Source organism: Diceros bicornis, chromosome 12 (assembly GCF_020826845.1).
Source record: "Diceros bicornis minor isolate mBicDic1 chromosome 12, mDicBic1.mat.cur, whole genome shotgun sequence".
In the NCBI taxonomy this organism is placed as follows: Eukaryota; Metazoa; Chordata; class Mammalia; order Perissodactyla; family Rhinocerotidae; genus Diceros; species Diceros bicornis.
In genome coordinates this window covers 19,185,582-19,199,878 of record NC_080751.1, presented here as the reverse complement: position 1 = coordinate 19,199,878, position 14,297 = coordinate 19,185,582, and the positions used below count along the sequence as shown (strand labels likewise).

General features: G+C 44.1%; 1 protein-coding gene across 1 annotated transcript in view; it reads left to right on the top strand.

The window, feature by feature from the left end:
* Nucleotides 1-14,297, top strand: part of ANTXR1 (ANTXR cell adhesion molecule 1) — a 222,129-nt gene that overhangs the window by 158,897 nt on the left and 48,935 nt on the right. Inside the window, exons 15-17 of the mRNA XM_058551049.1 lie at nucleotides 345-440; nucleotides 939-1,106; nucleotides 11,233-11,313. Of these exons, the coding sequence (XP_058407032.1) occupies nucleotides 345-440; nucleotides 939-1,106; nucleotides 11,233-11,313 (345 nt within the window). The remainder of the gene's footprint in view (nucleotides 1-344; nucleotides 441-938; nucleotides 1,107-11,232; nucleotides 11,314-14,297) is intronic.

Sequence of the window (14,297 nt, the reverse complement as noted above, 5' to 3'; positions counted from 1 at the left end):
CAGTGTCAACGGTTGGAGTTCAGAGGAGTCAGGGATGAAGATAAAAATTCACAAGTCATCATCACGTGGATGGGATTAGATGAGATACCCTACAGGAGTAGAGATGCAGAAGAGAACAGGTTTCAGGATTTCGGCCACAAACTAACCAGTTAGTAGTGTTTTCATTCCCACTTTACAAAGAAGGAAAATAAACTTACATAGATTAAGTGACTCACCCAAGGCCCCAGTAGGTGGTAGCCCTGGGATTTAACCCCGGCAGTCTATTCCTGTCCACCTTGCCATAGTGGACATGTACATACAGCAGTGGTGCTTTCCTTCCTTCACGTGTCACAATCTCTCTGCAGGAAGAAGATGATGATGGTCTGCCTAAGAAAAAGTGGCCTACAGTAGATGCCTCTTATTATGGTGGGCGAGGTGTTGGAGGCATTAAAAGGATGGAGGTAAGAGTTCAACTTAATGTATTTATATCTGTGCTGACTACTCAGTGATGGAAAACCCAAACAAACTCATACTTGCGATCTGGTGGGGATGTGAATTGTGAGGCATCAGATGGAGAGATGGCAGGTACAGCCTTTTAACTGCGCACCCCCATAGCTTGCATATCTTAAGTCAGAGCAGTTCATTCATCTGCCCAAATCCCCTAGTGCTTTCTTCTCTCACCGGAATAAAATCCAAAGTTCTTAGCTGGGCCTGCAAGGCTGTCTCCACGGCCTGGACGATTCCTCACCTAATATCCATCTGCATGGCTTGCTCTCTCTTCAGCTTTCCCTCTTTCCCTGTTTCCACACCTCCCCTCTTCCATGGCCCTTAAAGCCCACAGGAATTGAGAATCGGGTAGCACCCACATTGCACATCACACATGTATCTGTGATCCACATTCCCCAGGAGCATCATATTTTATTTTGTCATTTCATTTTTTTGTATTTTATTTGTTTTAGGTTCGTTGGGGAGAAAAGGGCTCCACAGAAGAAGGTGCTAAGTTGGAAAAGGCAAAGAACGCAAGAGTCAAGATGCCAGAACAAGAGTATGAGTTCCCTGAACCTCGAAATCTCAACAACAACATGCGGCGGCCCTCTTCCCCCCGGAAGTGGTACTCTCCGATCAAGGTGTGTCTCTTTCTACTCAAAAATCCATCCTCACTCCTGCTAAAACACTTACATAGTAAAAATCAGACTCTCTTGACATGATAAAATATCTAACCAAATTCCAGATTATCACAAAGGAACAAATTTCTAAAACCATGGACTTGAAAGTACAGGTACTTACTTTCTCAATTTCCACATTATCAACGTTGAGAACTAGGCTTTTTAAAATCCCCGTGACAAAGCAGTGGGATGAGAGTGGACTATGAGTCAAGTGACTTGGGTAGTAACCCCAGAGGATCATTATAAATTTCCATAACATCTCATAACTTCATTGGTAGGCAATTTCACTATCTAACAAAAATGACAGGACTCCCCTTGATGCCTGATCTTTCTTCCTCTTGCCATAACATAAGCCATTCCCCTTATCTGAGCCTCCCACCAGTGTGTTAGGGCACACTGGTGGATTGCGTTGGCCGTGGATCTAGGACTCACTCTTCCTGGCTGTGAGCAAAACCCCTTTTTTCTCCACTGTCTCTCTTCCTTCCACAGCTCCAGAGCTTAAAACTTCTTTGGCTTTTTAAGAAGTTTAAGCCATAGGAGGCAGTTCATGCTTCCTGAGGCCTCTTTTCTCTTCCTCTTGGGTGCAAATGTCTTTAAATTCATGTGATTCATTCAACACCCTTGTTCTTCGCCTTACCCATAAGTGTCTGCGCTATGGCAGTTGTCAGAGAGCACTAGAAAATCATAGCTGAGAAGACTCTGACATATCGATCCCCACTCCCTCATTTCATGCAGGAGAAAACAGAGATAAGCAAAGTCCTTGCTCTACCCAGGTCTGGAAGCCAAGGCTCCAACTTAGGTCCACAGCCTCTAGTTCTGTGCTGCAAACAGAGCTTGGCCAACTCCAAGGCCTCAAGTGAAAGACTTAATATAAGAGCTAGTTCTCATCACCACCACACGCGCGCACACACACACACACACTCACCCATACACACAGCCTTACCCTTCTTCCAATGACAACAAAAATAATATTCATCATTCACTGAGTTATATGCTAATTTTAGAACAGCTCTTCTCCTATAAAAGCAAAAGAAACAACCATTTTAATCAGTGGAGTGAAACTATATTGGTAGTAAACACTTAGCTGAGTTAGCTCATGCTCACGCTAATTGCAATGCATTTTCATTTTGCTTTGCTGTGTTTAAAGCAGTGAGATTCTTTTTTAAGATAAGCCCCCTTGGGGCAATGGATTGAACTCTGGAAAGATGTGGGCGAAATGTAGCTTGCTTGACTAACAGCTGTTTGCTTCTAATTAATTCCTAATGTGGAACATGCAGTGGCGTGCATGCATGCGCAGACAGGAAGGAGCCGAATAGAATCTCAAAGAAGAAAGGGGATTTTCAATTATGTTGTTTTTAGGAATCTGTACCTTGTGACTCATACAACATATTTGGTTAGAGCCGGGTTTTCATTTCTGTAATCTTGGACGTTGAGAGAACATTAACTCTGTTTGAAAAATCCAATTTCTGTTGGAGAACATGTCATTCCTCTGTTAACTAGTGGTTTAGGACTGAGTTTTATGAAATAAATAAGGGTATGGACAGCTAGATTTAGAAATCTAAAAACGCACCCAACACCCACTTGGAATTAGTATCAATTCAATGAGTATTTGCCGTGCATCCACCACGTGCCAGGCACTGCCAGACACTGAGTACACAGAGGTTCTCAAACCTTACTGGGTATCAGAATCACCTGGGAGAGCTTTAAACATACAGATTCCCAGACCTAATGTCTCAAGCCTAATGACTCAGAGTCTCACAAAAGGCTTTCAAAGGCTCACTGGCCCTCACAACTTGCCCGCTTTTTCTCATCAAATAAGACTTCTATTTTCCCCAATGCCTCCCCTTTCAAATTTCACATCCAAACTCCCTAGTGATACCTCTGTTGCCCCAATTTCTGCTCCCTCCAGTGCCCCTGCTCTTAAACTTCTTCCTTAGTCAATGTGTTAAATCGCTGGTTCTCAAAGTGTGGTCCCTGGATCAGCATCATTAGCTTCCCCCAGGAACTTGTTAGAGATGCATATTCTCTGTCCCCAACCCAGATCTACTGAATCAGCAACTCTGGGGGTGGGGCCCAGCAATCTGGGTTTTAACAAGTCCAGTAAGAAGTTGTCATCGAAGGTTCCAGCCAGCTTTCCGTAGGAGGTTCCCTGAGGGCAGGTTCCCTTTGGAACATGGCAGAGAGGCCATGATCATACCTTGGTGATTTGTCAGGAGTCTCAGCAAGGAGACTCATATTAGGTTTCTTCCATATGGGGTCCGTTTTTACCACAAACACAACTGCTGGATTAATGTTAAGTGGTTGAGACTCTGAATGTCAAGGAATCACCAAAACCAGACGGAAAAGACCTGTGATGCTGGTGGACTTGCTAAGCGCCATAGCAGGAGTCACTTGTTAGGACATGAGAAAGTGAATGCCACTCTTGCTGGTGGAGCAGCTCATGCCAATGCTTAGTCAGCTTACTCTGCTAGGTAGGAGATGTACAAGAGCTCGTTGGTGTGATTGCTCATGTTTATGAGTCTTATCTCCACCAGATTTGACCCCCTGGAGGCACCAATTATGCTTAACTCATCTTTGAACTGCCACTAAATAGCACTGTACCTGGCATAGAGCAGGGATTCCACCACCTCTTGTTAAAGAGCTGAGGCTTGGGATGTAATTATGAAACCACTCCCAGAGCATCATGCCAGTTAGACTATCTCCTGTGAACCACACAGATCATTCTGGTACTCTCAGTCCAAAGAAGGTGACATTCTTCTTGCTGTCTCTTTGAGGAGAGGAGAGAAAAAGAGATCATCTTATGTGTATCTGGGCTGGGTAGGTGAGGAAAGGGCGGGCACAAGGAGCTTTGACAATAGAAGTATAGAAAGGAATTCAAAAGTCAAAATGTGTTCTGTTTCTCCAGAAGAAGAAGGGCAGACTTACTACCAGAACTTCAGCATTCGTACTGTTTAACACGATGCATGCACCGTGATGAGCGCCATTTTAGCCACAGTGCCTATGGACATTCGCTAGGCCTTGGACAAAATATTTAGTCACATGTGGTACCATAAACTTTGCTTCCCTTTCCTGAGCCCTCTCACCAGATTTGCCACGGTGCTAGCAGGATACAGAAGGCACACTTAGAAGGGTTGAACTAATCTAGCTATGGGCAGGGTTAAGGGAACCCCCAGGGATGGTGAGGCACCCCGGGACTAGCAACAGTGGGAGCTGTTACACCCCTTGGCCTGAAGGGCAGGGCAGGGAGAGGGTATCACTGGAGCCAGTGAGAGCTGCAGCCCTGGAAAAGAGGCTACCCAGTGGGCACTGTCGCCATAGGAGTCAGCAATCTAAATCTGCCCTGCTACCTGTTTTTATATGGCCTGTAAGCTAAGAATGGTGTTTAGATTTTTAACTGGTTATATAAGTACCTATATAATACCCTTGAGTTTGCCTCTTCATCTACAAAGCCTAAAATTTTGACTTTCTGGCCCTTTACAGAAAATGTTTGCAGACCCCTGCCCTATAAGAATGGAGCCATTGTTGGGTACAGGGGGTCAGGGAGGGAGCAGAGGGAACAAATACCTCGACCTCTCCCTCATCTTGCCCTCTCATTTCCTTCTGGTGCCACCTAATGGCCAAGCCAAAAGGAAGCCTCATGATACCATCTGTAGAGGTCAGGCTTCCAAGGCACAGAGCAAGGAAGGCAGAGAAGCACGGAGAGTGGATGGGGACAAGCGGCTCACGGAGAATAACCAGTCCACTCTCTGCCCTCACTATAAACAGGGAGAACACCCTGTTTATAGAGATACTGGGAAGACTCCTAGTTCCCCAGTGAAAGTGGTCAGAATCACATACATCTTTAAATGGACTGCATTCAGCTCACTTTGTCATGCATTCTGTGAAATCGATTTGGGAAGCAGAGAAGCAGGTGGGCACGTTTGCTGGGCACACTCACTGGGAACTCATCGAGAGGAGACCACAGTGGGCTTCTCTGTGCCGTCGCCCAGTCTAATTTAAGGCGCTGACCACGCTGACCGCACTTCACCCTTTGCTCATTCCAGGCTCATAACCAGGAAATTTTCTGATATTTGGCCTGAAATATCCTTTGCTTGGTTTTCACCCCCTGGATTTACAGCACCCCATGCTTCTCATTAAATTGGGACTGACCATTTCAGACAAGTTAAGTAATGCCCAGATGTATGGCCACCAGAGAGATTAAAACCAGGACTGTTTTCAGGTTTGCTGGAAGGCTTGCAGCCTTCAGAGTAATGATTTTCCTCCGTTTCCAGTAGCTCCTCCATGTGACTGGAAATGACAGAAAGGACAGCAGAAGGACAAAAGCCAGACCCTGCTGGCCAGGCAGACTGGCTGTTCTCTGCAAGAGAGCCAGACCACGAAGGAGCAGGGTCAGCCCGCACTGCTTGCAGAGCCTGGGAGGGCGGTGGTCTTCTGTTCGTTTTCTGTCAGGCTTACGTGTCATCCCTGGCCCTAAGCACCTTGAACTTGTGATCAAGCAGCATTCAGTCGTGAAATTTTTGTGCTGCGTGAAGCTGTATGTAGCCCACTAAGACACACCAAAGTATTAAGTGTTGTCAGATGTGCTGCTGATGTTGAACAGACTTTTTTTTGTCCCTCTCTGGCTACTTTTTAGAATGGCTCCAAACTTTTTTTAAACAAGGACCAAAAGGAAAAAAGAGGAAAACAAAAATTATTTTGTGTGAGTGTGTGCGTGCATGTGTGTGTGTGTGTGTGTGTGTGTGTGTGTGTGTGTAGGGAAAGTTTCCAACTTTACGCATTAATTTATTTGAGGGGAAGCATGGATCATAATATTTACCATATATTTTAAGTTGTAAAAATTCAAGTGTTAGTGTATAATGACCCTATAAGTTGAACTACCCTCAAAATTCTCAGCCTCTGACTAACTTCCAACCAGCGGAGGCAGACAAACCAGAAGAGAAGACACAGCTGCTGCCTGGCCAAAAAAAGAAAAAACGGAAAGAAAAGGAAACACAGCCACAAATCCCATGCACCAGGGTGCTTTGAATGAATGATGGCTGCCTAAACCTTCCCAGCACAATCTTATTGTTTAGGAGGAAACAAAAAAACAGCGTTTACATAGGACTTCCAGTTTGTCTGCCTTTGTGGATTGGACATTATTGTCTGAGGCTGAGGTACAGTTTGGGAGCCTGGAATTGGTAAATTTCTCATTTTATAGTCAAGATGTGTCAACTTCATATGAAAGAAAGCTATTTTTACATGTCAGCTCATACACTCTGGCAGAGAGTCCCCAGGTTGGTGGGGGAATCTTTTGGCTTCCAGAAGCAGTTGGGTATTTCCCCTGGGGAGTGAAGCCCAGGGTCTTAAATGTGTCTTGTGGAGAGGCCTGTGCATGATGGACACTCAAATCTGAGACAAATAGTGGAGTCAATTCAAAGCCTCCTCCCTAGGCTTTGGATAAAGCCCAGGGACTGGTTGGAAGACTCCCCTGAGGCTCTTCTGACCCCAAAGGGATGTTATTCATAAATCCATTAGCTACTGTCTTGAAATGACAAGCTTCTGCCTAAATTCAGAGAATCAAGGCTCCAGGAGCCTTTGTTATGCGCTTCTCTTTGACTTTGGAGAATTACTTTTTATCCTCTTCTTTGTTGTGAACAATCTTATTTTAAAGCTTACTTCAACCCTTGCATAAATAGCTACTTGATGTAGGAGTAGAAACAGTTATAGGCTGTGTAGATTACCCAGATTGTTTTCTGTGCCACAGAGTGGGGACTCTAGGTTCATTTGTGGGACAGTCAGAACTCAGAACACTGAGGGTACAACCGGAACTAGCTAGCTCACCTGGTCCAGAAGAGCCCAACCACAGAAGCTCACCTGGATGGAGCACTCACCTGGATAAAGCGCTCACCCAGGTGACCACAAGTCAGGCACAGTTCCAAGAGCTTTCCATACACTCCCTCCTTTGTTTCTCACAACAACCCCCAAAAGTAGAAACTGCTGCTACTCCCAGTTTACAAATGGAAAAACCAAGGCACAGAGAGGTTAGATAACTTGCCCAAATTCACACTGCTAGTAAAATGTTTCTTAGGGGTTTTTTGTTAGCCGCAATGCTTCTTCCATTTGGGCTAGCAATGAAATCCATTATTAATCAAGTAGGAGAGAAGACAGGGAGCCTGAAGGTAAAAGACCAATCAGGAAACTGTTCACAGAATGAGGGAAAGATCATGAGGACCAGGGCCAAGGCAGTCGCTATGGAGATGGTGGGGCGGGGGTGGACAGGAAGAGGCAACAGGAGAGCTGTTACAGAGAGAACATCCGCCAGACATGGTCAAAGTTGGATATGAGGAGGTGGCAGACGGAGAGGAGGTGAGAATGATTCTCTGGTGTCAACTTGCCTGTCTGGACGTCAGTGGTGCCATGAACCAAGGCAGGGTATGCCAAAAGAGGAGCAGGTTTGGGAAAAGATAGTTCAATTTGTGATGTTTGGTTTTCAATACCTGTGATATATCTACCTTACAACTAAGATTTAGTAGGTAATTGGACACCCATATCCGGAGCTCAAGAGAGGACTAAGCTGAAGATAGAATTTGTGAGCCCTCAGCAGACGGGTGGACATTCAGCCCGTGAGAATAGATGAGAATTCTCAGGGTGAGCACTCAGCCTGAGGCACAGGAATAGAAGAGGGCTGAGAACACCGCTGTGTCAAGTGTAGGTGGAGAAGAAGCAAAAGAGACTGAAAAGGATGAATCAGAGAGGTAGGGAGGCGCAGGCAGAGGCTGATGGCGCTGAGGCCAAGGGAGAGTGTGCAGAAGGGAGAGGCCCAGCGCATCAGATCTCTCAGAAGAACCAAATAAAATGAGGCCCAAAGGTGGCCAAGGCATTAGGCACTTTGTATGCTGTGGGTGACCTTAGTGAGAACAGCTTTGGTGGAGTGTTGGGGCCGACAAATACTGCCATAGAAGCCAGACTGTGGCGTGCTGAAGAGGAATGAGAAGTGTAGCTTGAAGGAAAGGGGGAAAAGGAGTTGGCAGAGTACAGAATAGAAGACGGGTAGATACATGCTTGTCAAGTCCAAATTATTGGATTCTCACACTCTGTTACATTTTTTTCCATCTTTCTGCAGAGCCTCCCGAATTATCATTTTAATGACTTACCATGGTCATAGATAACATTTAATGAATACTTTCTATGAGATAAGTACCTGACTTCGATATCTAATTGTAAGCCTTATAACAAGTTTATAGGGTAGACAGTGTTATTATCTCCATTCTAAAGATGAGAACAGTAAGGCTTAGGGAGATGAAACCACTTGTCCAAGGCTGCAGAGCTGGTGAGGGGTAGACCCAAATACGAACTCAGGCAATCTGAATTCAGTCATTTTGAGCTTAAATGTTACACTATGATCTGTTGCCACAAAGAAACGTAATTTACTACGCATTCTCCTGGCGTTATACATCTGGTGGTTTCTGCTCTTTTGCTTTGCATGTAGCTTTAAATTTCTGCTGAGTTAATTAATACACTTCTTCAACAGCCAAATTTTCTTTCAGCCCCATCTCACCGCTCCTCATTTGTCAAGGAGTTGAGTGACTAGCGCACGGAACGCTGTGGGTGGGCTGATTTACAAAGCCAAATACTGCGAGTCCCCCGAAAAAGGGAAAGAAAAAGAAAAAGAGGCATTCGTCCAGGAAATCCACCTGGTTATATCCTGAAATATAAACGCTTATCCCAAAGAACCTTAAAGGAAAACATTTAACTGATGATTGAAACAGTTTAATGCAGAAAACCATGCTGAACACAGCAGCAGTTCTATCCAGCATTCTAAAGTCATTTCAGAATATTTTTAGAGACTTTTGTAAATACTTTGCCAGAAGAAATGAGAAACGCTACTCTTAGCAAGACAAAATTTAACCCGCAAGAACTCGAATAGCTACTGATAAAGGATCAAGAGCATATTTTTTTGTATCTAAACATAACCCATCAGAAAATAATTTCAGAACATGAAGTCTTCAAGATGATATTCTTAAATTGACACTGCCACCATATAAGTGTTATGTCAAGGAACTTGAGCTCTAGACTTCCCAGCCTTTCCAGCACTATCCTTCAAAAACCTCTTCCAGATCAGAGCATGCATGCACACACATACACACGCTCACACACACACCCATACACATTTAACTGAAACAGATTTTTCACCAAATAATACTTATCCTCACCATGTGCAATTAACTCTAATATTTTCTTTTCTGTTTTATTTCTTTAAAATTCTGGGCCTAACCGCGAAATTGTTTCATGAGGGCTTGAAGAGTTGCAACCCACTGCTTAGAAACCCTATTCTAAAGGATCTAAATTAAAGCACTCCAGCCAGAAGATCTGCAGGAGGAAGAATCTGCAATTGGTGTAATAGAAAGTGTATGAGCGTTAGGATTAAACGGACATGGGTTTCAATCACACCTCTCCAGCTCACAAGCTGTGTGCCTTTGGGCCAATTAGTTGATCTCTCCGACCCTTCATTTCCTCTCCATAACTTTTTGGGACAGCTGAGAGAATGAAATGAGAAGACACATGGAAAAGCACCTAGCAGAGCACTTAGCAGCGCTGAATGCATTCATTCATCCAACAAATAGTTATTGAGGGCCAGATGCGGTCCTGAGGGCTGGGCATACAGCAATTAACAAAACCAGCAACACCTCTGCTTTCACGGAGCTGGCATTCCAGTTGGCAGAGACAGACTCTAAGCAAATAAACACAGAATGTGTCAGGGAGTGATAAGGGCTGTATTAGTTTCCTATTGCTGCTTAACAAATTACCAAAAATTTATTGGCTTAAAACAACACAAATTTATTATCTCGCAATTCTGAAGGTCAGAAGCCTAAAATGGGTCTTATTGGGTTAAAATCAAGGTGAGGCCAGGACTGCATTCCTTTTGAGTCTCTAGAAGAGAATCTATCTCCTCATTTTTCCAGATTCTAGAGGCTGCCCACACTCATTGACCCCTTCCATCTCTGAAGCCAGCAGTAGTGGGTTGAGTCCTTCTCACATTGAATCACTCTGATTCTGCTTCTTTTGACACATCTCCTTCTCTGACTGATCTCCTGCCTCCCTCTATCAAGGACCCATGTGTTTAGATTGGGCCTACCAGGATAATCCAGGATAATCTCCCCATCTCAAGATCCTTAAGCAATCTGCAAAGTCTTTTTAGCCATGGAAGGTAACATATCACAGGTTCCAGAAAATAGGATGTTGTCTTTGGGAGGGGGGCAGATTTTTCTGCCTACCTCTAGAGCTAGGAAGGAAAATAAGGCAAAACAAAGGTGACTTCTGCCTGTTGATGGAGTCACTAACCAAGGTTAATACTAAAAGCAAAGCTAAATAAATGTTATTTTTTTTCTTTTAGTATTTGCTGTGGTAGGAACCAGCCTCCATTCAGCATTCTCAGGAACTAGAATGACCACAGGCATTAGACTCCCTTTTTCACCACTGGGAAAAGACTCGCTCTTCTCAGATTCAACCAATTACCTATAGCTCCAAAGGAGTTGTGATTTTTGGTAATCTGTGACTTTTGGTAATTTATCCCTGGAGCCTGGGGCAACTGAGCAAGTCATAGCTGCCGAGTGAGCCTAGGGGACAGCCAGGGATCTGCATCCCAGGGGCCTTTAATTGGTCTTGCCCTGTCAACACTTCTGTTTAGTAATTTTCCTGAATTTGTCATCATTGTTTTCATTTGTGGACTCTGGGCACCAAGGGGGAAGAAAAAACTTTAGCGAAAGTTGAAAAGACTAGCTTGCAGCATGAGGATGTGCCCAGAAATGTGATGGGGGCAAAAGCCAACAGCCTGAATGAACTTCTCCATGTTTGCCAATTTGGGGCTGCGCTGAAGTCTCGGGTGTCCTGCGTGAGCATCAGGGTCCTCTGTTATGTGTCTCTTCTCTCCTACATTCCTGAAACCCACATTTTGAACTTAGGGACTGGAGAGTCATTTATCCTGTCCCAACCACTTTGCCAATGCTGTGTTGTTCACGTGACCGAAGAAGCATGGAAAGTTCTACATGTCTATGCTGGCCACTGGTCTGGTTTCGTATGTAATCTTGGTGCATTTGTTTTATTTCAGGGAAAACTTGATGCCTTGTGGGTCCTACTAAGGAAAGGATATGATCGCGTGTCTGTGATGCGTCCACAGCCAGGAGACACGGTAGGATTCATTAATGGTGTCACACACACATTCTTTTTCTCTCTCCCTCTGACTTTGTAGAGCTAGAATAACTCCAGATATATAAATCCAGCCATTATTTCATGTTGTGACAAATCAGACACTAATTTTTTAAATTTTGGTTTTTATAAGACCTTGAGTTTTGGCTTGCTTTTCTGAAAAGGATTTTGACAAAATAGATTGGGTTTAACTTCCTAGGACTTGAGCTTAATTTATAAGTACAGTGAGTGAATAAAGAGGGGCTGGTTCTGACTTTGGGCAGTCCCAGGAGAGGGGCCTGCTGCTCCTCAGCCACACAGGTCAGTGGTGACGAATAGGACGCCAGAGCCACAAGACAGGGTGAGGGACTAGGGGCCACAGGAAAATCCCACCATCTTCCAACAAGTGTTGGGCCCAGCTGGTCCAGGACCACGAGATCTTCTACCCTCATGAGGAGTTGCCCAAAACTGTCAGGGCCAAGCTGGGAGTGTCTACAACTAAGAGGAGTTAGAAAGGGAGGAGCCAGCACAAACCTTAGAAACCATCTAGCCCCTGTCTTCATTTTGTAAATGAGGAAACAGAGGACAAGAGAAGCTGAATAACTTGTTCTGTTCGCATAGTAACAACCCTGGAAACAACCTCAGCTCTGCTGAAATCACACCATTGCTGTGTCTTCTCGTGAGAGCTAGTCTCTCTTCCATAAATTTTACGGAGTAAAGCTTGGGACCAAATGCTGCCTCAACTACTGGCCACCCGCGTCTTCCATCTGCTTCTCTGGAAATCAGGCACATTTACCCCAAAGCAGAATCAAGGTGTCTAATTTAGGGTTCTTTTCAAATCAGGCAGCTTTGGGTCTTCCTTCCTGGCTGGAAAACTCCAAGCAAGTCACTTAACCTCTCTGAACTTCATCTTTATAAAGTGGATGACAATAACTACATCATAGTGTGGCTAGTTGGAGAAGGTAATGTTTGTAAAACATTTGGCTCAGTGATGAACACATAGTAATGCTCAATCCATGGCAAATATTATGATGATTATTTAATTTGTGCTTCTCTCCTGTCTGTGGAGGGTTGATGTAAAAGTTCAAACCATATTGCAATTGATGTGTGTCAGATATCCCACATCTTTACCCTGCCCACTCTTCTACAAAGTACAATAATAATAAATAAAACACTAGAACAGAGCCCGTTAGGCAGGCCCCTCTCCCTCTGCACCTGGTGACAATGAGTGGTTTGTGGCTGAGGGGATTTCGTCTAAAGTTTCATAAATTGTGCAAGCTACTGCCCAATTAGCTGTTCCTACTCCAGGTTGTGGCAGGGATAGCAGGCAAGTATGACGTGAAAAAAGCCAGGTCATATAAATGCTGGGTCAATGTGGCCCTTATGGCATATGGAATTTTATTTTTGTCTGTGAAAGTCAACAAGAATGCATTGCTATGGCAAATTTCTACTGTTAACAGAAATGAGCAAAGGCCATAAACTTTGTACTCAGGGTGGTGTTTGGCCTTATAAGTTATAAATCTGGTTTCTGTGGAAAATTAAGAAAATTTTTAGCATGCCTGAGACTCATCTAACAAATGAAGGAAAAAACAACAAGATGCCTAAACTTGGATTCAGCAGTACTATTTTTTATGACAAGATATGCTGCTACAGTGTACAAGCCTATTTTTTCAGGACAACTGAAAAATATCTCCACTAAAACTTGTTAACATTCCATTCTACGCTGACTAGTTTGGCAGAAATAAATTCATAAACTGGGTCAACCTGAGAAGTGGGAGGGGTGTAGGAAAGAGAAAGAGTAGAAAGAAATATTGTCATGTAAAAGATGTAAGAACCAACACTGTTTGGGGGCAAGGCTGATTGGATAAATCCAACAACAATGGAATGAAAACTGATGGAATTTCCTCCAATGAATGACAGCTAAATTGAATCTCTTATTTACTAATTCTGAATGAAAGCTTGTATTAACCTTTGAAGATGTTCCATATGCTTTTGAGAACTTTCATTGTCCAATCAAACAAAATCATAGGTTTGAGGAACAGGAGGTCTAAGAATTGGTACACATTTGAACATATTCTCAGCGCCGTCATAAATTATGATTGTCCAGCTTACTTTTAAGTGGGCTTTCTTTGTAGAAATCCTGCTAAAATTTTAAGATATGTGGAAGAAATAGATGCAGAGAATTGTGTCCGTGTCAGCATGGCAACAGCCACAGACATCTTGGTGTATACATGGAGTTACTCCAAGAAGGTCACAGATTAGGTAGGAACAGGAATTCCAAGCTGCCTTATGGCAACTCAGGAAAGGATTCCAGGGAAGGGAGGACTATACTGTACTTTGTCTCCATGCTTATTCTGTTCTGTTTTGCATAACCTTAGGGGACTCGCTGCAGACCTGCATTACTTGCACAGTGATGAGTGTAAGAATTCCTTAGCGCTGATTTATGAGGCTGACCACATTTTCCATAAACTCAAAATGACTACATCCAGGCATGTGCTTGTGAACAAGAGTCACAGGTTCTGAATTTTTCCTTTAAAACAAAAACAAAAACAAAAATCACCTAATTAGATTCTCTATTCTGAATTGTTTCAAATACATCTTGACCTCACAGAAATCTGGTGATTCTTCCTTCTCAGCTCCTATCTGCTCCATCCAAACCCCAGTTAACCCACCCCAGCCCTACAGTTGCAGACACAGGCCCACAAACAGAGCCTTCGAGGCTGCTGCAGCTGAGCGCTTCCAGCCCCCACCATGGAGCAGAGGGCTGGGGGAGGCCTGGGCCCAGAGCCACACCCTTCCCTGGGATTGGCGCCCACCTCCTCAGAGCTGTCCAAGCCCCACGTCAGGGAAAATATGAATGGGATGACAGCAGGAGACATGAATGCTTTCTATCTGCCACCATCTGTCTTTCTCCTTCTGCCCGGGGTGGGCTCACAGTCCTGTTGTTCCTTAGAGCCCACCAGGAGATCCTGGGCCAACATGAAAGAG